The sequence below is a fragment of the Eretmochelys imbricata genome, chromosome 18 (genome assembly GCF_965152235.1).
Source record: "Eretmochelys imbricata isolate rEreImb1 chromosome 18, rEreImb1.hap1, whole genome shotgun sequence".
NCBI lineage: Eukaryota > Metazoa > Chordata > Testudines > Cheloniidae > Eretmochelys > Eretmochelys imbricata.
In genome coordinates this window covers 13,588,558-13,611,670 of record NC_135589.1, presented here as the reverse complement: position 1 = coordinate 13,611,670, position 23,113 = coordinate 13,588,558, and the positions used below count along the sequence as shown (strand labels likewise).

At 47.8% G+C, this 23,113-nt stretch overlaps 1 protein-coding gene across 2 annotated transcripts in view; it reads left to right on the top strand.

The window, feature by feature from the left end:
* The window catches only part of SPSB1 (splA/ryanodine receptor domain and SOCS box containing 1), a 67,926-nt gene extending 49,351 nt beyond the window's left edge, over window positions 1-18,575 (top strand). For both annotated transcript variants that reach the window (XM_077837467.1, XM_077837465.1), the window contains exons 2-3: window positions 8,711-9,532; window positions 16,343-18,575. In XM_077837467.1, the coding sequence (XP_077693593.1) occupies window positions 8,839-9,532; window positions 16,343-16,470 (822 nt within the window). In that variant the 5' untranslated portion in view covers window positions 8,711-8,838 and the 3' untranslated portion in view covers window positions 16,471-18,575. The remainder of the gene's footprint in view (window positions 1-8,710; window positions 9,533-16,342) is intronic.
* Window positions 18,576-23,113: the final 4,538 nt, after the last annotated feature.

Sequence of the window (23,113 nt, the reverse complement as noted above, 5' to 3'; positions counted from 1 at the left end):
AGAGCACCTTCCTCTGAAAAGCTTATTGTTGACCAGCATTGGAGATAGATGCTAGATGAGATGGAGCCCTGGTCTGGCAATGCCACAGTAAAAAAAAAAAAAAAAAAAAAAAAATTAGCTGTCCCTCTAGTGTAGCTTTTGTTGCTGTGGGGAGGGAATGGCTGGAATCTGCCTTCACTGAAGCAGGCTATTTTTAAGAGCCTTGAGAAAATGCTGTGTCTGTACATGCTGCTTGAGTTGCAGCTGGCACTGGTGAGGAATCTGAGTTTTCTTGAGAGCTGCTGACAATCTAGTGACCTTTTGGGCACATCCACTGAACTTTGATGCGGGACTCCCCTAAAATCTTAAGATATGACCTGGCCTTTCTGAGACCTTTGGCAAATGCCGATACAAACGTTGCATCCAGGAGTTTGACTTAACTGACACTTGCAGCTGGCCTGTGTAATCCAGGGGAGTATCTCTGGCAGGAGCAGGAAACCACCTTCTTTCAGACATGTCTTCCTGAGTACAAACCTTCAACAAAGCAAATGTCTTTGTCTCAGCTATTGGCTGCTGTGCAGAACTCCCCTGATGACCACAGCGCTTCAGAATCTGTTGACTAGAAGTTTAAAATTGGAATTTTTTTTCCTAGAAGCCATGCCCTAGGAATTATTTTGGGGAAGTTCTCTGGCCTGTATTGTACAGGAGGTCAGACTAGATCACAGTGGTCTCTTCTGGCTTGGAACCTATGAATTATTCATCTCCTCCTTGGTTGTAGGAGTGCTTCAAGACTTTCCTGTTGCTAGCTGCAGAGCTTCGTGGCTGTTTTCAAGGTTCCTTCCCCACTCTGAACTCTAGGGTACAGATGTGGGGACCTGCATGAAAACCCCCTAAGCTTATTTTTACCAGCTTAGGTTAAAACTTCCCCAAGGTACAAACTGTTGCCCTTGGACTTTATTGCTGCCACCACCAAACATCTAACAGATTTATAATCGGGAAGGAGCCCACTTGGAAACATCTTTTCCACCTAAAATCCTCCCAAACCCTACACCCCCTTTCCTGGGGAAGGTTTGATAAAAATCCTCACCAATTTGTATAGGTGAACACAGACCCAAACCCTTGGATCTTAAGAACAATGAAAAAGCAATCAGGTTCTTAAAAGAAAAAATTTAATAGAAGAAAAAGTAAAAGAATCACCTCTGTAAAATCAGGATGGTAACTGCCTTACAGGGTAATTAGATTCAAAACATAGAGAATCACTCTAGGCAAAACCTTAAGTTACAAAAAGACACGCAAACAGGAATATCCGTTCCATTCAGCACAGCTTATTTTCTCAGCCATTTAAAGAAAACAGAATCTAACGCATATCTAGCTAGATTACTTTCTAAGTTCTATGACTCCATTCCTGCTCTGTCCCTGGCAAAAGCATCACACACAGAGAGAGCCTTTGTTTCTCCCCGCCTCCAGCTTTTGAAAGTGTCTTGTCTCCTCATTGGTTATTTTGGTCAGGTGCTAGCGAGGTTATCCTAGCTTCTTAACCCTTTTACAGGAGAAAGGGTTTTTCCTCTTGCCAGGAGGGATTTGAAAGGTGTTTACCCTTCCCTTTATATTTATGACAGCTGTGTTGGGTAGGGTGAGAATGGAAACTTAACCTGGAGATTGGATTCCTACAGGTGGTTCCTCAGTTGTGGTTTTATGGAGACGTTGGGCGCTAGGGTGGGCTTAGCTAATTCAGGGCACTGGCTCATTCAAGTTCACAGCCCTGCTGTGATTGTGTTTGAGAATTGAACAGTTGGAGAATGAACTACAGCACATGAGATGCCTGCAGTGCATTTCACATCCTACCCAAAATGCACTGCTTTTGCAAAGCTTCTGCTGGGAGAATTGTTCCTAGGCCATCTCCTGAGCAGGGGTTTTCCGAAAATTCCATCTTGTAAAACAGCTGGCTTTTAAACTGCTCCAGTTCCTAGCAGTGCCATAAAATGGGTCTTTCTGACAAGATACCCCTCCTCGTACCTGTAGTGGAGACTCCTCTTAGAGGAATGAGGGTAGGTACATCTCTCACTCAGCATCTAGAAGAACTGGGATGTAGCTGCAGAAGTCTGTAGGCATAGGGTCCATAACTTTGCAGAAGAATCTGGTGCTTGGCTTAGGAACGTGGGTTGCCAGCATTGCTTTTGGTGGTCTGCTCTGTTAGGCTTTAAAGAGGCTTGTTCTCCCCATCCCCTGCAGATCTGTAGAATACAGCTGCTTGTCAGGGCCTCTGTTCTGGAAGAGGATTTTCTTGCTCAGTCTGTCTGCTAGGACATGTGCCATCTCTCTATTGCTTTCTTCCTGCTCTCACGTGCTAAGGCAGTTTCACTTTCTGCAGAGGGACTGTAACAGCCTTTCCAGCAACTGAACCTTCCTCGTCAAGCTGCCTCCGCCGGTGGGTGGGGTTGGGGGAAGTTGCCCCCTCGGGCAACCTCTTTTTGTGGTCTGTGAGTCAAGACTGAAGAGGGGCGGCAACCAGTGCCAAAAACTGGTGCTGGGCGGTGATGGTTGTGCCTACCCATGTCTGCTGGGCTGACTTGCAACACTTCAAAACTAGCGTAAACCGTGTTACTAATGCAACAGTCCCTGTGTGCTACTTAGCAGCTGCCAAGCCAAGTTCTGGGGCTGGCTAGCGCTTGCTGCACACCGACTGGCTTCCAGGGCAGCAGGCAAAGGCTCTTTCTGGCAGGTGGGTGAGCTTGCTGTTTCAAAGAGTTGATTAATTGTTGGCGGCAGTCGTTGGGCCTCCGGAGAATTTGAGTGCAGGGGGTGTCTGTGCATTGGGGGAGTAGCAGGACTCTCTCCCCTGAGGTTGCTCTCTGATTCCCTTTGTTAGTAGACTGAGAATGAAAACAGTGCTGATAACTTTCTGCTGAGATCAAAGCTTAACTGTTGTGCAGATTTCAGTTGCACTAGTTTCACAGGGGAACTTGAGTGGTGTGCTTTCCCTTCAGGTTAGTGGTACTACAGTTGGCCGCACTTTCAGTCCAACGTAACAGAGGTTTTTGTGCTCCTGGATGGTGCTGACTGCTGAGAAAAGGAAGGATTATTGTCGCTTTGGATTGAAGTAGCCCTTTGGCATGTCTACACCCGCTGCTGGCCTGTGTCAGCAGGTGTGTAGATCTACTTCTAGAAGCCCTAGTTGAGACCAGGTTCCATTGTGCTAGGCGCTGTGCAGACAGTGAGGCCTCGGCCAAAACAAAGGAGCGATAGGGGAATTGCAGGTAGAGAGAGAGGGGAGTCAATTGGCCAAAGGACGGATTGGGGGCAGAGCTGGGACTAGAACCAGGACTCCACACACCAGTCCAGTGCCCTGGTCGTGATGAGTTCCTTCTTGTTAGAGACCTGGAAGAGGGACAGTGTTGACTTAATCCCTAAAACAAACCAGAAGGACTTACAAAATCAGATTCCTTTTTCTTTTTAAAAAAAAAGACATAAGCCAGGGTTAAAGAATGATGACAAGGGTCATACCAGGCAGTTAAACAAGATTTTAAAAGAATGATTTTAAGTGGCTGTGCACAGCATCTCCTCTCCCGCTGCCCCTCTGTATGGGGTCTCCAGATCCTAAGCTCTTTGGGGTGGGGCCAGGACTTTCTCCTCATGCCCTGGGTGCTTTATAGATGCCTGACCTCTTCCCCCGTAGAAACTCTGTGTAAATACTGTGGGAAGAGAGTGACCCAGAGTAAACTCTCCCTCAAACGAACAACCATAGAGCAAAACTTGCATGGGAAGCCAGGAAATGGAGAAAAGCATGTTGGGGCCTCTGTGCCTGGTGACCTGGGAGGCGTCATGCATTGCTTTGCAGCTCAGCATGGCCAGAGCAGCTGTGCGTGGCTTTGAACTTCAATTGTCCAGAACCTTTCAGAGCCGGCTAGAGGTGCCTTTGGCTTTTCCCTTTGTACAGGGCTTGGTTCCTTTTCAGTTCCAATCTCTTGTCTGCGCTGACACCAGTACGACCCTGCTGTTAGGCTCCATGCAATGAGTGCATCGTAGGGGTCCAAACTGGAGGTGCTTTCCTGTCCGAACATCCCCTCCTGCTGCTTCCGTGTTTGGTGACATTGTTTGTCCCAGAGCAAGTGAAGACAAACCAAGTGGAGAGGTTCTGCTTTTTTTCCTCAATACATCTCTTAATATTGGCTTTAACCCTTGAGAGCTCCGGGCAAGACTTACCGCAAACTCGATAACCGTGGTTTGGGGTGGGGTTGGGGCAGTGGCATGAGCAGTGTGTCTGTACCCCTTTGTAAAGCTCCCAGCACCAAGTCCTTGCTTTGTGCAGAGCCCACGCACGCTGATGCTCTGCAGACTTGCACTGCCTCCCACTTAGCTTTTGGGGGGAGTTTGTCGTAGGATTTGACCTTTTTAAAGCCCCCTGTGGTTTGGAATGTGACTACCTGAAAGGACCTGTCCGTATGATAACACTGCCATTTGAGCAGTCCTCTGGCTTTAGACAGCGCAAGGAGAGCTGGTGGGAGGACCTCTTGGGTGAGAGCCTCTCTTCCTGAGAACTTCTCCTCCTGGTTGTTCAGACGGCCCAGGTTTAATATGTATCGTGCACTGCACAGCTCATGACCAGAGAGCACAGTGGGTTGAAGGATGGAGTGGGTGGGGCATGTCTATGAATCTGTGGGGTTCCTCATAGCCTGTCTGGAGTGTAGTAGTTTGACTTTGTTCTCGGACCTTGCATAAATTGTTGTGAAACTTCCGGACCTATTCGGGGAGTGCTTTAAACAAATCAAAATGAGATTCCTGGGAAGAAAGAGGCACGTCTTTTAAAGAGAAGCATTGAGCCAAAGAAAGGGGAACATCACTAAAATTTGTTCTGCAATTAGTTGATGACTTTTATGCTTAGCCGGTCAGCAAATGCTGAAGTGTGATTTAAGCCATCCTTGCAAGTTCCCTAGCTTATCTTTGGGTCCCCCTGTGGATAATACTGGATGATTGACTTTTATAGTAATTATCCTCCATTTCAAGTTTTTATTACCAATGTTATCAACCCTGGTCTACAGGACTGGAGTTTGTTAAAGCACTTCTGCCCCATAGAGCAGAGGTCCCTGAAGAGAGCCCAATATAGTACTTGAGATGTAGGATAGGTCTTGTTGTTTCATTGACACTGTCTCTTAAATGGTGAAGCGTGTGGCCGGTGCAAAACCGTAGCGGAAAACACGTTGCGCATCTAAAGGCGGAAACCATTCTCTGAGGCAGCTGGTTTTTCTTCCATCGCTGACTAACAAACTAGGGCAGGCTTGGTTGGGAGTGGTTTGTTCCCTAAGCGCACACCTCCAAGAGTCTGACAGTCAGCTCACCGGTCCAAGGCAGAAGAGAATGTGTAAGATCTTCATGGCCAATGTACTATGCCAGCTGTCCTGCTGTGGTGCTAACTTCTTGGAGATGGAACTTTTGGTTAGTCTCAGAAAACTTGACAAACTGTGTGTGTGTGTGTGTGGTTTAGCACACTAGGCAAATAGCCACAGAACTGCAGCAACCCCTGGACCACAGGCACCTAAAATAGCAGAGTAGTCTCAGCAACTTTGTTAGCATAAAGCTTAGGGGAAGCTGATCAGTCTGTCCATGGTGATGCTGATGCACATTACAGCCTCCCCCTATTGCCTCTAACTGAAGTGCTGCCGCTTATGTCCGGTAACCTTATATCTATATTTTTTATACAAGATCTGATTCATGCACCGTGATTTTTCCATGCCAGATGAGATCCTGGTCATGAGTAACTGTTGTGACTGTAGCTGGCAGGAATTCTGGGTGATTGCCTCACTCCAGGAAACGTTAAAACAACACTTTTTTTTCTTAGAAAGCTGGTTCCCTCCCTTCCTATATTTTTATTTTCCTAATAGCTGCCCCTGCCTTGGCGGCTCATAAACAGAGGGTTGCTTGTGTAGCTGAGTTAGAGCAGATTTGCTTGGGTGGACACAAGGCCACAGAACAGTGCATGAAGGTGGCTGGTCTCTAAGCAGATTGGCTCCTCTCGAAATGAGTCTGTCTGAAGCTTGGAAGGAAACTGAAGCTGTGCAAAGAATCCTGCTCCTTTCTCTGGACTCGGAGTCTGCTTCTGTCTCCCTGGGAAGAGCAGCTGCCCCAGTGATGCAGAGAATTTGAGACTAAACGTACAAGGAGGGTTTTTGTAACTGCTGTCTGGATTCCAGTAACTCAATGGGAGCTCTGCTGCCAAGCGTTGCTGGAATGTGGGCCTCCTGAGGCTGGGCCGAGCCTGTTTGCCTGCTCCTTCAGCTCTGCAAAATCCGGACGCTTCCAAGGTACTTCACAGTATTGAGGGGTCGGACTAGGGAAGTGCCAGGGGCCCATGGGACAGATCCCTCTCCAGACCTGTCCCAGAGAAGGGTACGCTCTCAAACTCTGCCCGCTGTTCAGTGAACAGTTTGTCGCCATCTGGGGCTTTCCCTTACTGCCTGGCCCTCTCCCTTGTTTGATCACTGAAATAGCTTTATTGCTCTTGGGAAGTAGCCATGTTTAAAGCTTTTTCAGGAGCCGCGTTTCAGAGTGGAGCTGAGGAAGGAAAAGCTATTCGAGGCTGTACCAGAGCAACGAGCCAACCTGGCCTGTGTATTTGCATTGTGTAATCTTTTCTCCAGAGGGTGCTTAGAGCCCAGAGGATTCCCTCCCACCCCAGAGCCTTGTCACCCACGGCAGCCAGCCAAGGAAGGCTGGATCCGGCGCCCTTGGCCGGCTATAGCTACTCCAGGGAAATCCGTGCAAGTCACTTCCCCACCTCCCATGAACGAGTGCTTCCTCTGCTGTGCTCTCAACCTTACTGAACCAGCAAGTGGGACGCAAAGTGCGAAACTCCTGCAGGATAGCATAGACAGCAGGCTCGGCCAGCCAGCCCTGTAATATCCCAGCAAGTGCTAGACCTCTTTGCAGATTGGGATAGAGTCTTCAGCCACCTTTATTATTTAGTGGCAACTGCCTCTGTCTGGAGGTTGGTTCTGTCTTATCTATTGCGAAATAAGACCAAGGGGTCGGGATACAGGGGGCTTGTGCTGCTAAGAACAATCTAAATACCGAACTTGCAGTAATCCTTGGACCTTGCCTTTAAGCTTCAGTAACCAAGTCCAAATAAGCAAGCTCAGTTCTCCCACCAAAGCAGTCTCACCCTGCAAGATGAAAGCAAGCTCCTTCTAGGCACTAAACGCAACTGAACTTGGGCATACCTCTGGGAATCGCTTTGCTACAAGGGCTCAAATAGCTGCCGTAGTTGTCTGGGGCTGTTCAGGGATTTTTCTTTGCAGAATGTTAAATGCTTTGTGTGTGTTGGCTCCTTTCTGGGCAACTGTAGAGATTGCTTTGACTGTTGTCCAGCTGGAATGTAATTCCAGGGCCTTTATAAGTATCTGGAAAGATACACACAGGTGGATGGTCCTGGCAGTGGCTGGGGTGTCTCGTGCAGCTTGCATCCATGAGAGTATCTGTTGGGGCTGAGATGAAGCAAGGCTATGCTTGCTAAAAGGTGTATCTGCTACAACTCAATGGCCTGTTCAGGGCCATCAAGGAATTTCTTAATCTCTGCCAGTACCTTGTATCAAGCTGTAACTCTTGTGCCGATGTATGCAGCATACAATAGAGTACTTAGCAGGAGTGACTGGGGATTAAATGCAGGGGATACCTATGGGGAGGCAGCGTATTAGAGAAGCCCTGTGTCTAAAAGCTTTATCATGGCCCAGTGACAACAGGGTTGTCCAGTCCTTGTAACCCAAGGGAAAACCACAGCTTCAGTGTTTTTAATAAAAAGAAAAGGAGGACTTGTGGCACCTTAGAGACTAACCAATTTATTTGAGCATAAGCTTTCGTGAGCTACAGCTCACTTCATCGGATGCATTCAGTGGAAAATACAATGGGGAGATATATATACATAGAGAACATGAAACAATGGGTGTTACCATACACACTGTAACAAGAGAGTGATCACTGAAGATGAGCTATTACCAAATAAATTGGTTAGTCTCTAAGGTGCCACAAGCACTCCTTTTTCTTTTTGCAAATACAGACTAACACGGCTGCTACTTGGAAACCTGTCAGTGTTTTTAATGACGTCCACAAAGGGCCCAAGTCTGGGTTTCTCTATGCATTGTACATCACAGTACATAGAGTTGTGTCGTCCTTGTAGCTCGTGGGAGGCTGGGTGTGCTTAATAAGGAAGCTGGAAATATTTAAACTTCACCCACGTGAATTGCCTGGCAAACTCCCAGCCCTTACGGTATGTCCACACTGCAGTCAGAGGTGAAATTGCATCATGTGGAGACCGACCTGAGAGAGCTTTAATTCAGCTAGTGCAAGTCCTAATAGTGGTGAAGCTGCAGCAGCAAAGACTTCAGCATTGGCTCACTGCCTGGGTAAGTACCCAGGGTCCCAGACAGGCTTAAGCCTCCGTGCTGCAGTGGCTTCCCTGCTGTTGGTGCTCTCGCTAGCTAGATGAAAGCTAGCTCAGGTAGGTCAGTGTATGCTGCAGTCACACCTGTCCTGCAGTGTAGACAGAACTTAAAGGTTCCCTCTAGAACATGCTGCACCTTCCAGTGTGTGGTGGTCCTGTCTCTGTCTGTGCAGGGTGCATGTGAGTCCCCTTAGGTGTGACCTTTCATCGGTTTGCCCAGACAACCGGGTGCTGGAAATCTTGTTTACAGGTTGTGCTAATGTTTAACTCTCCTCCTGTTTTTCTTTTCCTTTTTCTTAGGCAATACTGACCAGGGCACATCTTGTTAAGGTCTCCTAGCAATCTCTTCTGCAGGGCTGAATGACAGCTGGAGGGTAATTGATGAGCTTGCCCTGGGAGTCTCTAAATACCTGAATTCAAAACACAAGATGGGTCAGAAGGTCACTGGCGGGATAAAGACTGTGGATATGAGAGACCCTGCATACAGGCCCCTCAAGCAGGAGCTCCAGGGGCTAGACTACTGCAAGCCCACACGCCTGGACTTGCTATTGGATATGCCTCCGGTCTCATACGAGGTCCAGCTACTGCACTCGTGGAACAACGATGACCGCTCGCTGAATGTCTTTGTGAAAGAGGACGACAAACTAATATTTCACCGGCATCCGGTGGCTCAGAGCACAGATGCCATCCGAGGCAAAGTTGGATATACAAGGGGACTGCATGTGTGGCAGATCACGTGGGCCATGAGGCAGCGGGGCACGCATGCTGTGGTAGGAGTGGCTACGGCAGACGCGCCCTTGCATTCTGTAGGGTACACGACCCTGATAGGAAATAACCATGAATCCTGGGGCTGGGACCTTGGGCGGAACAGACTATACCACGATGGCAAGAACCAGCCGAGTAAAACCTACCCTGCCTTCTTAGAACCGGATGAGACTTTCATTGTGCCGGACTCTTTCCTGGTGGTCCTGGACATGGATGATGGGACCTTGAGCTTCATTGTAGATGGGCAATACATGGGTGTTGCTTTTCGGGGACTTAAAGGGAAAAAACTGTATCCAGTTGTAAGCGCAGTGTGGGGGCACTGTGAAATACGCATGCGCTACTTGAACGGGCTTGATCGTGAGTATAACCCTCTGCAGCTTGTTCTGAAAATGCAGATCTCTGCATGCCTTCCTAGCCCCGCTAAAGAGATTGAACCACGTATCCACACTCCCTTCCCAATAGCTAGGTACCTGAAAACTCTGGGTTGTGCAAACCGAAATGACTGTTGGGACAGCAGGTCCTGTTAGGGCAGCAAAGGGTTTGGGGGAGGATGGGGTTTCTACTTCTGATGGGCTGTGTTTGGAAAGAGTAGTATTCTTTCTGAGTGGATCTGGTGCAGTTACCAGTCAGCCAGATTGTCCCTATAGCAGGGTAACCCCAACTAGTCTGGCTGCCCATCAGCATACGGTGCCTCAAATTAGGAATGCAGCTTGATAGTAAGTAGGTGACTGTATAGGGTGGAAACTGTAGATTTTGGGCAGCCATGCGGAGAGGAAACCTACTGCTGGGACTCCAGCCATCTGCATTAAGTCTATCTGGAAAGCTGATGTTCTCCTCTTCCTCCTTACTGCCAGAGTCTCCAGTGCCTTACTATGGATTTAGGCCAATGGACGAGGCAAAGTCCTGTAGCACTCTACCTGAAAGGTGACCTCTCGTCCATGTACCCTTTATATAGGAAAACAAGTTTTAAACTCGCTCTGCAGACAGGTGCGTAGGGAGCTGTGCAGTCATTAGCCTGGAACCTCATCTTGTTCAGCAACTAGCTTTCTGTCCTTTTCCCTTCAAGGCTAAAGAACGCTGTTAAACAGAGTGGGGTTGGGAGCCAGGAAACCCTTGGTAGTTCTGACAGCTCAGTGTAAACTCCGGATGGCCATTGGTCGCCAAGCTTAGTACAAGCTTTCCAAGTTCAAATTGATCATGAAAAAAAGCCTGTCTGTCTTTGGGACAGAGGTTCCCAATTGCACCAGAACGTGAATTAGTCCATTAGGAGGAATGGCTTAATCTGCATTTGCAGCTACTGAAATTTGTCAGGTTTAATAAGGGAAGGGATCGCATGTTCTCCCCAAGCCCCAGAGTAACATCTGTCTTATATTGTTGCAAGGTGTTGCAGAATACTTTCTTCCTGTATTTGGGGGGGTAAATATACTTACTTTTTCATTGAAGCCATGCAAAGGTCACCCAGTGCAATGATGGAGCCCTTTCAGAATTGAGTATAGTATTAATTACAATTAATGAATTATTTAATAAATTGGTTAGTCTCTAAGGTGCCACAAGTACTCCTTTTCTTTAAGCAGTATAGTTCACTTCTGTAGAATGAAATGCCAGTGCCTAATAATGCAGACTTGACTCCTTGCCATTGTAGCTATTAAATTAAGGCAATGGGTGGTGTTTGTATGGTCTCCCCTATCCCACGGGAGCCCCAGTCATGGAGCAGGATTCTGTTTGTACTAGGGGTTGTACAAACAGACCAAAAGGCACAATGTTTTTGAACAGTGAAAGGGGTTTTTTTGTTTTCACTCTGCATTAAAACTCCTCCTAGTTTTTGCTACCTAGGTTGGACTGCAGAGACTCAATCTTCCGGCTTTGGTGTTTCTGCTGCTCTATTATCTAACCAAACCTGGCAACCCATCTACATGCAGTAGGGTATTCCTGGCCTGAGACAGAGCTGGTGCTGAGTCACAGGCATTGGAGTGTAATGTTTGGCCTGCCTGTTTTTAATTTTATTCTGGGGATGTGTGTGATAAGTCTCACTTCTCCTAATTTGCCCTGCTGTAAACACCTACCATTGAGTGTCTTGATTTTCAAATTTTACTGTAGAGGGGCTCTGAGCAAACCTGGCCAGTGGTGCAGTTGGGTATGTAGCAAGCTCTGAGCATTTACGTGACTACAGGGACAGCTGTGGATTAAACCTATCCAAACTCATGTATTTTTACTCTACACTTTCAGTGCACTGTAACTGCAATCTCCGTAATGACCGCCTCCCTCCCCCCACACCGGTACATATCACAGCAAAACATTGACCTAGCTGTGACCCATGTCAAGCAAATGCTTAGCTCAAAGGAAGAGCTTTCTCCTGCGCATCAGCAAGGAGAATTCCACGGCCCAGGACCCTTTCCCCAAAACTCACTCCTCACTTCCAGGTGCTGTTGGTTGGAGAGAGCTTTCCAGCTAAGCCTGGTAGCTGCTGCTGCAGCACTTTATGGGGATGGTTGGTCTCCTGGGTACCTAGGTCCCAAACCATGCAGAAGTTGGTAAGATAAAACAGGCACTTCAAATGACACCCAGGAGCAGACGGGCAGAGATGTATCCCTCTCCTCCTAAACAGTGATGGGACTAGACTGGTCTAATTTTGAGGTGGCCTAAATTGAGCTTTGTGACACAGGAACACGGATTCTTGTCTGCACTGTGGTCTTTGCCAATCACCTTATCAAGTCTTCTGTATCTGAAAGGATTCAACCAGAGACAATGGTTGGGAATGCTTTGTATTTACTTGACAGGCTAATAAATGAGCAAGAGCCCTTCTCTTGCACTAGCTCTGAGGGTTCAGGCATAGGGCAGGTGCATGTGTGAAGTAGGGAAAGGCACCGGGTAAAGGTCAGGTGTCTAATCTCCATGCGTTAGGTGCCCCTTCAGGATGCTGGTGCTGAAACTTGAAAATGCATAATGTCAATGCTTTCCGTATAGACTGCCTTCCACAACTAAACACTACCACCTGAAAACCAGATGGCCCCGCAGCAGCCACTTCCTCCCGGCATCCTTGTCTCTAAACAGGCTGGCTTGGAGCAGGTCCGGAAGGGTGCCCAACCCTGGTGGGCATGGGATCAAGCCTTGGAATAGAGAGCTCTTGGCAATGGTGCCCTACCACTCCGCCAGAAGGGACTCCAGCTCAAGCACACCTGCTATCCAGCATGGCCTAGGGGAGGCAGTTGCTCGGGTAGCTGGGTTTCAAACCATTCAGCGCCATCGGGGTGAAGCCAATAGGTAGCCAATATAGACTGGAGTTTTCAGCACAGAACTCCACGTAGCAAGCGAACAGGCATATTCTGTCTCCGCTTCAGTTGGAGCGGGTTTCAAGATGTAGCATACTCGATATGGGGCTACTGGAGCCTAGCCTTGACCGTGGAGACTGGTAACCAGGTCAGAAATGGTCAGACACCAGCTACCAGGCACAGATGGAACAGCTCCTGGAGGACTTAGTAATGATCCTGGGTTGAATGACACCATGCTCATGAATCTGCTCTATGAGCAGTGGCTGCGTTCTCTGAGTCAGCAGTTCGGATACAAGCATGGGTGGTTCTTTTGGGTGTTCCTTTCACCTGCCAACAGAAGCTTATTTCTGGCTCCTGTGGAAGCTGGGTGATCTTTACGGGACTGTTTGGGTTATCCAAACTAATGTAGTTAATACAATTTAACTGGATTAGTTCGCATCCAAATCTTCTTTTGAAGACCATGGCATTGGCATGTTTCTGTTGCAGTGATGCCACAGGCCCCACGGAGGAGGGTCAGGGCCCTATTGTGCTGAATGCTGTATAAACAAAGACCCAGTCCTTGCCCTGAAGAACTTACAGGCAAAGGGACAAATGAAGTGCATTGGGGTGGGGCCTGAAGCAGGAAGTAGAGTGAGAATCAAATGCACAGTATGCACCCTTGCCTTTTAAAATGACTTATAGAGTCATGTCCCCATATGCCTCGCCACATAGCCGTTAATTAGCTGATTTATCAGCACTGCAGCTGAGCTGTGTGTCGAGAGAAGGATAGGGACCTTCAGGCTTAGGGCAGGGAAGCCCTTGCATAGAGGACCGCATGCTCAGTGGTTTGAGCATTGGCCTGCTAAACCCAAGGTTGTGAGTTCAATCCTTGAGGGGGCCATTTAGGGGTCTGGGGCAAAAATTGGGGACTGGTCCTGCTTTGAGCAGGGGGTTGGACTAGATGACCTCCTAAGGTCCCTTCCAACCCTGATATTCTATGATTCTATGATATGGACAAAGGTGTAGATTTTAGTGGAAAGAGCAGAGCCCAATCGGTGGACAAGGCTGGCATCGTTGGCTAGGCGGAGAGGCTGTGTCATGGGGGCGGAGCAGAGATGTGTAGAACCTTGAAAAGAAGGGTTGGAATCTTGAACTTGATCTGACATGCAAGGCACTGAGTTCTGAAATCAAGACTGGATGCCTTTCTAAAAACTATGCCCTAAGAATTATTTCAGGGAAGTTCTCTGGCTCGTGTTACACACGAGGTCAGACTAGATGTTCCCAGTGGTCCTGTCTGGCCTTGGAGTCTATGAAGGGATTCCAACCGAGCTGCTAGGAAAACTCTACCACAGTTTTGTCCATGGGAAAGCGAGGGTGATCGTAACAAGCTGTCCTGTGAATGGATTGAGATGAGTATTGGGAGGCTAAAAGGTGGAAGCAATGGCTACAGTAATCTGAAAATGGGGTGGGGGGAGACCTGACTGAGCGTTGCTCTGGGCAGAAAGGGAAGGATGGATCCTAAAACTCTTATGGAGTGGGAAGAGTTGTTTGTTTGTTTTTTCTTCCTTGGAATGATTCTGGAAGGGAGCATGAATGCAGTGACCCTTAGGGTCAGAAAATTGGGGGGGGAAAAAACTTTGCCTCCCATCTGGCGGCAGGATGAACAGGGCCGATAGCTTAATTTTGGCTTGTTTCAGAGTTGGCATTAATCTGTAGTCAACTCCTGAAAAATTGGCACTTGTTGGCCAAGATTTGCAATGTCTCTGTTTTTGGGTTTCCAGCTGGAGCCTGGATTTTTAGACCCTGTTGAGCTTTTTTTTTCTCAATCTTAAGTGTTGAGTGAGACGGCCCAAAACTGAGTCACACCTCGTCTCTTTTGAAAACCTTTAACCCTTATTTACAGTGCTGTCCAGATGAGCTTGGAAAACTTCATCAAGAAAAACTCCTGAAATTCAGATTCTTCTCCTTGTGTGCAGCTGTAACTTTGGTTCCTGCTATCTTATCCGTCAGAGCGCAAGAAGCCAGTCTTTCCTCTGGAGAGCAGTGAAATAGTCCTAGTCAATATTAATTTTAGTCTGTGTGACCGCTCGCGCACGCAAGTCGCATCTCCTGCTTGCTGTTCATGCATCTGAATGCAGAGCGTTCTTGAGTTTGGCCTATAGAATCCCGAACTTTTTCAGGGCTATGAATTTTCTTAGGTAGCAGAATTGTAACCTGGGAGGTAGGGAGATGGCAATTTGGATCTTCTGTCTCTAAAATATCAAATCTTAATCTCGATTTCCTGTGCTCACTGTGCTGAAAACTGGGCCTTTGTAGATCCTCCTCCTTGAGAACTAGAGACAGCAGCTCCCTGCTGCATGGACAGATATGGAGCCCTAGGTGCAGATGCAGTCGTTTGAAGTGAAAAACATTTCCCCAGCTCTTCATTGCTGGGGTACTGCCGGAGTCTGTCAAGCCTCACCTGAAAATGTAACTTTGGAGCTAAAATGAAGCTGGGCTTTTGACTTCTGGCTTTTCCCCTTTTGTGGGTCTTAATCCTGGTTAGTGAAGCCAGCCACTCTTGCGCTTTCTCTTTTCTGTATTATTAAAGCATTTTTGCAAGAATCGTACTTGCAGATCTTCCAGTAGAGCGTGTTCTGTCCACAGTGGGGGACACACTCTCTGGGAACACTCTCTGGGGTCTGACGTGGGCTTGCCCCCTTAAATATAGGTATTTAAGCCTGGTTTGCTGGAGACATTATGTAGGTGGTTTGCTTCTCATCTACCCCCTAGATGCTGAAGTCCTGACCTAGGCAAGTGAGCTCAACTTGCTCTTTGGGGGTGACTTCATGTTAGGCTTTGAATTTTTCTCAGGGTGGCTACCATTAACCTCTGATGGAGACTGAGGTCTTGAGCTACCTCATTAGAAAAATCTCCCTGGAGGGGAAACTGGCTAGAGATCTGCTGCAATGATGGCTTTTGGGGGTGAGTGGGGAGGTGGGCAGGGTTGACTGCAGAAGAGAAATTATTACTCACATCAGTGATGCGTGTTCAGTGCAAGCACTGGCTTTAGCAGCCAGGACACCTGCACCCTTCATCGCATGGCGCTTGCATTTCAGGAAGTGTTAACTGAATAGGAACTCTTTAGGCCCACCGTGGGGGATGCTGTGCTGCCACAAGGAACTTGCCCAATCTACCAAGGATGCATAGAAAGACACCCCAGTAGAACTGGCTGTGTGAGCTCTAAATAAAGCTGGCTCACTGTTAAGGGCTATGAAACCTGCTACGTGGATACTGAACTAATGGGTGCAGGTGTGTAGTCCCGTCTGGTGCTGCTGGATCAGGTTGAAGGGGAAATCTTTGCTGAGGCAGGCAAATATAGTGACTTGTGAAGCTTGATGGAGCTGGCCTGTCTGTATTTTGGGGGTGGGGAGGTCAGAAGTAAGCATGTGAAGGCTTCTGGGGTGCCTAGAAATGTGAAGAACAGTACACAGCTTTAGGGTATCTAGAAATGGTAAAATCCTGCTGCAAGATGCAGTCCTGTGTTTAAACAGCTTTCACAAAGGTTCCCACATTGTGGTGTCTAAAAATGTGGCATCTCCCACCTTAACTGAATGCTGCTACACCTCCCTAATTACTTATGGGGGATTCCAAGATCTCCTTTCTTACCCGACCATGGGTATTTCTAGGGCATGCATCACCTTCGACGCTTGCTGCAGATAGTTGACAGCTTTCGTGGCCTACTGGGACCCCCTGCACAGTAACCTAGAACTGCCGCCTCGCTTGCTGAGGGTAATGGATAGTCAGGGGCTCCCGAACAGGCCAGGGCCTCAGTTTCTCTCGCACTCCTCTTGAGAATATCGGCTACTGTAACTAGCACTGCAGCCACCGGGCTCTTAACTCGTGTTCCGAGTTAACGTGTGGCTTTTTTGTCTTGCAGCCGAACCGCTGCCTCTGATGGACCTGTGCCGGCGTTCTGTGCGGCTGGCTCTGGGCAAAGACCGACTGAGCGAGATCCAAGTGCTGCCACTGCCAGCATCCCTCAAGAGCTACCTTCTCTACCAGTGACCTACAGGATGCCGAGAGAACTGAAACAGCGGCTAACGATTTGGCGCTGACCCATTGGACGGTGGTCCTGCCAGCCTCTCCCCGTCACTAGTTTTGGACATCCTCTGCCCCATACCTTCCTCCAATGCCAAAACCAAATATGCCCTATAAATGGCTGTTTTCAAATATCCTTGTTTCACAACTAAGATGACCTTTGCTGATGAAGGTCACATCACATCCCTGCATGCTTCCAAAAAAAACCACCCCAAAAACACAACCTTGCAGAATCTCTCTGCACATCCCTTGCTGCTTTCCTCCCAACTCCTGGCAAACGGCTGTAGAGCATCCTTTGAATGCCTGCAGTCCAGGAGCAAATTCTGCCCCTTATGCCGGCTGAAGGAGAGTACATGAAGCTTGGACGGGGAAGCGTTGGGAATGGCAACATGTCAAATGCCAGGTGCTAGATGTGGAATGGCATGAGATGGGGGGGGCCTTCTGAAAAACAAGAACATAAAACACTTCAATGGGAAGTGAAAACACCAAAAAAAACTCCACATGGACACTTTTTTTTTTTAACTTGGATAAGGTGGTTATGTAGCTGATGTCAATGTCGCGATACTGTCTCGCCCTGTCTTAATTGTTACTTTATGTAGATTGAATCTCATTTCTTTCACCATCACTCTCCATCTCTCTCTCCATTTTTTCTGCATCTTGTCTGTCTTCCTTTTCACTGGATGTGACACTAGGGGCAGATAAAGCCTGTGGTGGATGGGGAAACCAATCCATTGAGCAGCCCCTCTGATGTCTGTATCTCCCCCCTCTTTCCTTGTGTTCACTTTAATCTGCAGCTTTTAGATAAGGTGCCATTTCCCCCCCCCCTCCATTGGTGGTGAGTTTCCCCCTGCCATGATGCATTGGCATGCAATATCATCCATGGAGAGCCAGCCACTTGAGACCGATTTATGTCGATTGCAGAACCTTTACAACCACAGATCTCTCCTTTCCCATGTCTGAATCATGCATATTCCACTTCATGTTAGCACCCCTGAAATGGATCTGCCAGGGAATCTTCTGCTTTGATAAGCTGCTTGGAGTAGTTCACATCAGAGCTTTTCAGTCTGCCATTGTCCATCAAGATAATCTCCTCCTTGCTCTCTGGCAGGAACGACCCTCTCTCTCATCCCTGCTAGTGGACAGAGGGATGACAGAGGAGGAAGGGTGTGAACAGTATGTTCTGCAGGTCAGACATCTAGAGGGTGATGTGATGGAAAGTAGACGGGAGGCTTGACAGTGCTCTTTTGATGCTTTGCATGGACAGCAAAGGAAACTAGCATGAATTACAGTCAAGGAAAGAGGGGAAGAACCACCATTGTGAGACATTTTTTTTTTTTAAAAAAAGGGCAAAATCCTTGCCCATCCCAAATAAAGATTCTCACCTCGGTAGCCAAAAAGAGAGGACCTAGTCCCCCACTGTCAACAGGAGCTGCTCTCTCCTGGCCTCTCCAAATAGCAAGCTATTAAGCTGCCTTCTCTGGGGTTATTTTGCACATTTCTTTTTTGTCTTGAAAAACAATGTGTGGGTTTTTTTGCTTCTGTTTTGTACAGGTACAAATGAGTTTATTTGTTGAAAATGTTTAATATATATTTGTGGTGTTTGTATAATCCTGTTTTAAACAGCTGCTGTAGGGTACCTTTTTTTAAAAAAAAAAAAAAAATCTACTGGCATAGTATTTTTTAAAGCACAGAATTGGTGCCAAGACTGGGTGGGGGTGAAAAGTGCCCCTTTCTTTCTTTTTTTTAATGTATCCTGGATGATGATTTTTATGTAGGGATTTGTACAAGCTTCTGTTACAGGGTGGGACATGTACAAAGTTGCACAAGAGAATTCAGCGTGTACAGAGCCTCGCTTGATTGCCTTCAACTCTACCTGCTTCTTTCACTACTCCTGGGAAGTGGCCACCTTCTGCCCTGTTGTTTTTGTGCTTTTAGCGCCCCCTTTGTCTCCACTGCCTCTTCGCTGTCCCCAGTGCACTGCTTTGTACAGTTTTAAACTCTTCGCTTTCTCTTTTACAGCTGTAAATAATATTCAGTAACCCAATACAGAAATAAAGTTTATTAAATATTGAGCAGGAGTCATGTTTTACTTGTGCTTAGGACGGCCCTGTCAAAATCAGAGGCCAATTGTGCTCGGGTCTCTACATATACAGACCAAGAGACCTGCCCCAAAGAGTCTAGTCTGAACAGAACGAACAAAGATGAGAGCGTGGGTTATGCCCATTTTACAGAGCCCATTCTGAGGCTACCCAAAAAGTCTGTGGCAGAGTTGGGAATTAAACCCAAATCTCTAGTGCTATAACCCCTAGACCATCCTTGCTCTTCAGGCTGACAAACTTCTTCCCTCCCCCCTCACATGCAGAGCTGTCATTACAAGTTGCGCTTGTGCTTTTATGCAAGCTCACCTGGTATGGTCTTGTGGTGGTGCTCCCCTTCTGAAAGCAAGGTGCCTGGCTGTGTTGGAGGAGACATAGAGGTGACAGGGGAACAGGGTTGTGTGGATAGTAATCTGAAGTGGCATCGGTGAAAGGCCGGACTATCTTATTGTAGCTAATGGAAGAAAAATGTGGCACTGGGGGCATAGGGTCTGGTCTCCACCTGACCATTGGAGCCCGTCACCCTGTTGTCCAGACTCTGGGCTCCTTGCAATCCATTGCATGCTCCCTAGCAGAGGCACATAATGGACAGCTATAGGCTGAGATGGCTCAGATTTTATTTTTATTGTTTTTACTATATTGTAAGGCCAGAAGGGACCATTAAATAACCTAGTCTGATTTCCTGCGTATCATGAGCCATGGAAGTTTTACCCCTGCATTGAAACCAACAATGTGATGGGCTAGAGCAGATCTTCCAGAAAGGCATCCAGTCTTTGAATTGAAGACTCCAGAGTCAGAGAATCTACCGTTTCCTTTGGTAGCTTGTGGTTATCACGGTGGTGTTGCACTGTTTCCACCTGTGACAGCAGATACTATTTGAGTTCAGGTCTCCACAGTTGTTTGTCACCTGGCTCAAGCCTGCAGCCCTCTCGTTACATGTATCTTCCTTCCGAATACCGAGTAGGAGGAGGGCAGCAGGAGGCAAGCCTAGAGAGTGGGGATGTGATGTACGAGAGCTGCAGCACTTCTGTTTCCGTGAAGCATTGGGGATCTTCAGCTAACCAGTGTGTTTAGGCAACCTCATTAACTTCTTAATGCTTATGGGACCCACATCTGCCAGTCATGCCTGGAAATCTCTACTGCACATGTGGTTGGAATGAATATCTCTGAGATGAGATGGTGGTTTTGGCAGGGAAGACTTGTTACTGGCCTTGTACTTAGTTCCTTAAAATGAACCCAGGTTCACTCATAGATGCCTTTTTTTTTTTTTTTTTAGGCCTTAAGGGCCCGTTATCTAGGCTGACTTCCTGCATAGCACATGCCAGAGAGTTTTACCCAGTGATTCCTGTATCAACCCCATAATTTCTGAGTGAGGAAAGACGATCTTTTAGAGACACGCAATCTTGACTTGGACTTTAAGTGACTGAGAATCCACCACATTCCTTAAGTTCCAATGGCTAGCTCGCCTCACTCTTTTTAAAATGTGTGCCTTATTCACACTGTAGTGTAAGGGTAAAGAATCACAGTGTATATGAGCAAAATGTAATGGGCAATACACCATAAATATGGGAACATTTTTTTTTTTCCTTGGGTTACTTGAGTGGGTTCTTGAAAGTTATAAAGAAAAAGTGGAGAGGCACAGAGGAGGAAATGGAATGAGGGAAGGGAACTGGATAAATAGAGAAGATCATGGCCTATTCCAGCCAGGCTGTTTTGGGGTTACATGAAGTATTGAGATTCCTGTTTCTCCTCATTCACTTAAACGAGGGTCTTTCAGGTGGCCAAAGAGCACTACCCTGCCCCATAGATTAATGTAGCACATGCCCCTGATGCATGGGACTGATGGCTCTGGAATCTATAGTGGGATGCATACAGCCTCTTCCCTCTAGGCCGCTGACTACTACCTAGGTCAGACCTAGTGGTGATGATCGGAGACCATTTGCCATTAGGTCTCAGTCTGGTACAGATGTCCTTGCAGTTGGCTGTTGGAGGCCAAAGACTTAATTTGGAGGAGGAATCTGAATAACTCTCTTCAGCCTGGTGGTCCTCTAGCTCAAGGCTGAGGCATTTGCAAGGGGCAGTGGGTGGAAGTTTACACTGCCTCTGCCCACACAATGCACTGAGGCCTTTTAGCTACAGGGCTCTTAACCTAGCACCTTTCACCAGTCCTAGCCGTTCCTCTTTGATTTTTGGCTCAAAGCACTAAAGGGGATGCAGTTGGGATGATCAGTACCCACCCCTCCCTCTGACTACTTGAAATGACACTACATAGGCTTTGGGGAGAGGTTTCACGCCTTGGAAAGAAGGCCCTGTCTAAAGAAGGTAGTTCCATGGTCCTAGAAGTGGCATCTTGCAATGCCAATGCCGTGGTGGTTGGGGTGGTTGGTCTGTCTAGTCCTTTGTAGCATGCTATAATGGCTACAGGGTGACCTTAGCTGACGTTGCAGTTTTTCCCTGGTAGACCAGCGTGTATGCGACTTACTGGGCAGGGGTTGAGCGCACCTGTATTACTCTGGGGCAAGCCTCGCACCCTCTTGTGCCAGCTGCCAAACTGGGTGGGGTGGGTGCGAGAGGAAAACTCTCTCTGACAACTCCAGCCTGCAGAAAGGGTCTGTAAAACTGTGCTCAAATCAAGGTTGCAATACACCAGAAACTGCTTCTGGCCTGGGCAAGGAGCAAATGTAAGATAAGTGAGGGGCAGGAGCCCTCAGTGCCATCTCTTTATACTTAAAGGAAAGCGCTAATGAAATGATGCTAAGTGAAGGCAGCCTGCACACATGGTAGCAATTAATCTCTGCATCTTTCTCATGCTGCAGGTAACAGGGATTCAAAGAGAGAGATTAATTTCTGACCATATGTGGGCAAAGCTTGCCTCCCTTGCAGCCTGTCCCATCAATGTTCTATGGAATGTGAGCTCGAGTGAGCCATAAACGATATGGGGAGGAGCACAGCAGTGGGCTGGGGTTGCGGGGACAGAAGGTGGGGCGGGTGCCAAAGACTGAGAAATTTGTTCATGCTCTGCTCCAGACACCCAAACAGGCTCATGTTCCAGCTGCTGGGAATATTTGAAATAAATGACCTGCTCGGGGCCTGGAGTTTGCAGTGTTTATGTACATCGCCCTAGCAACCATGCAGAAAGTTATGAGATGTGGCCTGGACCTGATGGAATCAACAAATGATGTCACGGATTAGCAAATCCTAATGAATCAGTGGAGCCCTGTTTCCCCTGCTGTCGCATAGGCTTGGGTGCTTGCCCGCAGCAGCCAAGGCTACTCCCACCTCTGAGGAGCGTGAAAATTACAAGTTCCACTTGCATCAGGGCCTCCTTTCAGGCCAATCCTGGCTTGCTGGACAATATCGCTTGCCTCCCTTCTATTGCTGACTAATCACATTCATCTGCATGGAATTTTGCCTTTCCATTTTATTGCCGTCTATCCTGCTTTGCTGTCTGAGTGACACAATCCAAGGCGTCTAATGCTCCTCTCCCCATAGATGTTCAGTGGTGATCGCTGAAAGAATCTGAGGTACCCTCATGATAACTTCTTTCCCCTGCTCCCCCCTCCTGCTCCTCCTCCCCCCCCCCCCAAAAAAAAGAAACCCAAACAAACCCAGAAGTAACAAGTCAAGGGGGGTGTTTTGCCTTGGTGGCTATGGCACAGATGCAGGGCTTCAGCTGTTGATGTCCAAGCTACTTTAGAAAGGAAGCTTGTGTCTCATCCACAAGGAGGTGCAGAGGGGTTGTGGGTTGCCTGAGGTCATAGTGATTCAGGGTGGAGTTGAGAATACAGCCCAGGCCTGGGTATCCATCAGTGTCCTTTCTGCTACACCATGCAGCATTCCCACAGGGCAGAAAGTAACCTAGTTAAATAGGAGCCGGGTCAAAAATTTCAACTTGCTTCCCTTTTTAGAGTTTCTTCAAACATGCCCACAGGCCAGAGTCTTAAAAGTATTTAGGCACCTAATGCATTGAAATCAAAGGTGTCTAAGATACCTTTAACCACCTGGCCCCCCAGCTGCTATAGCTCCCAAATCCCATTTTCAAAAGTGACTTAAGCGCTGAAGCGCTACTGACTTTCAGTGGGGTTTAGGTTTCTAAGTGCCGCAGGAGCTTCTGAAAAGGGGACGCAGCGTACGTGTACACTCGAGCTGGAGGTGTCGCTTCCAGCTCGAGGAAACGTACCCGCACTAGCTCTGACTGAGCTCCGCAATAGAACTAGAAGCGTAGCTGTGGTGTTTCGGATTGCCAGATTTGGTTGGATGTGTTCCCGGAGGTTTCATCAGCTGACGTAAACTTTTCTTAAAGATTAACCTTTAATTCCTGGAGACTTCAAGACAATCCTGGAGGGTTGGCAACCCTAGTGGCAATGCAAGCAGCAGGCTGGGTTAGCTGCTTCATATACACACCTAGGGTAGGGTTGCCAGGCATCTGGTTTTCAACTGGAATGCCTGGTTGAAAAGGGCCCCGGGCAGCTCTGGTCAGCGCTGCTGACCGGGCCATTCAAAGTCCAGTTGGC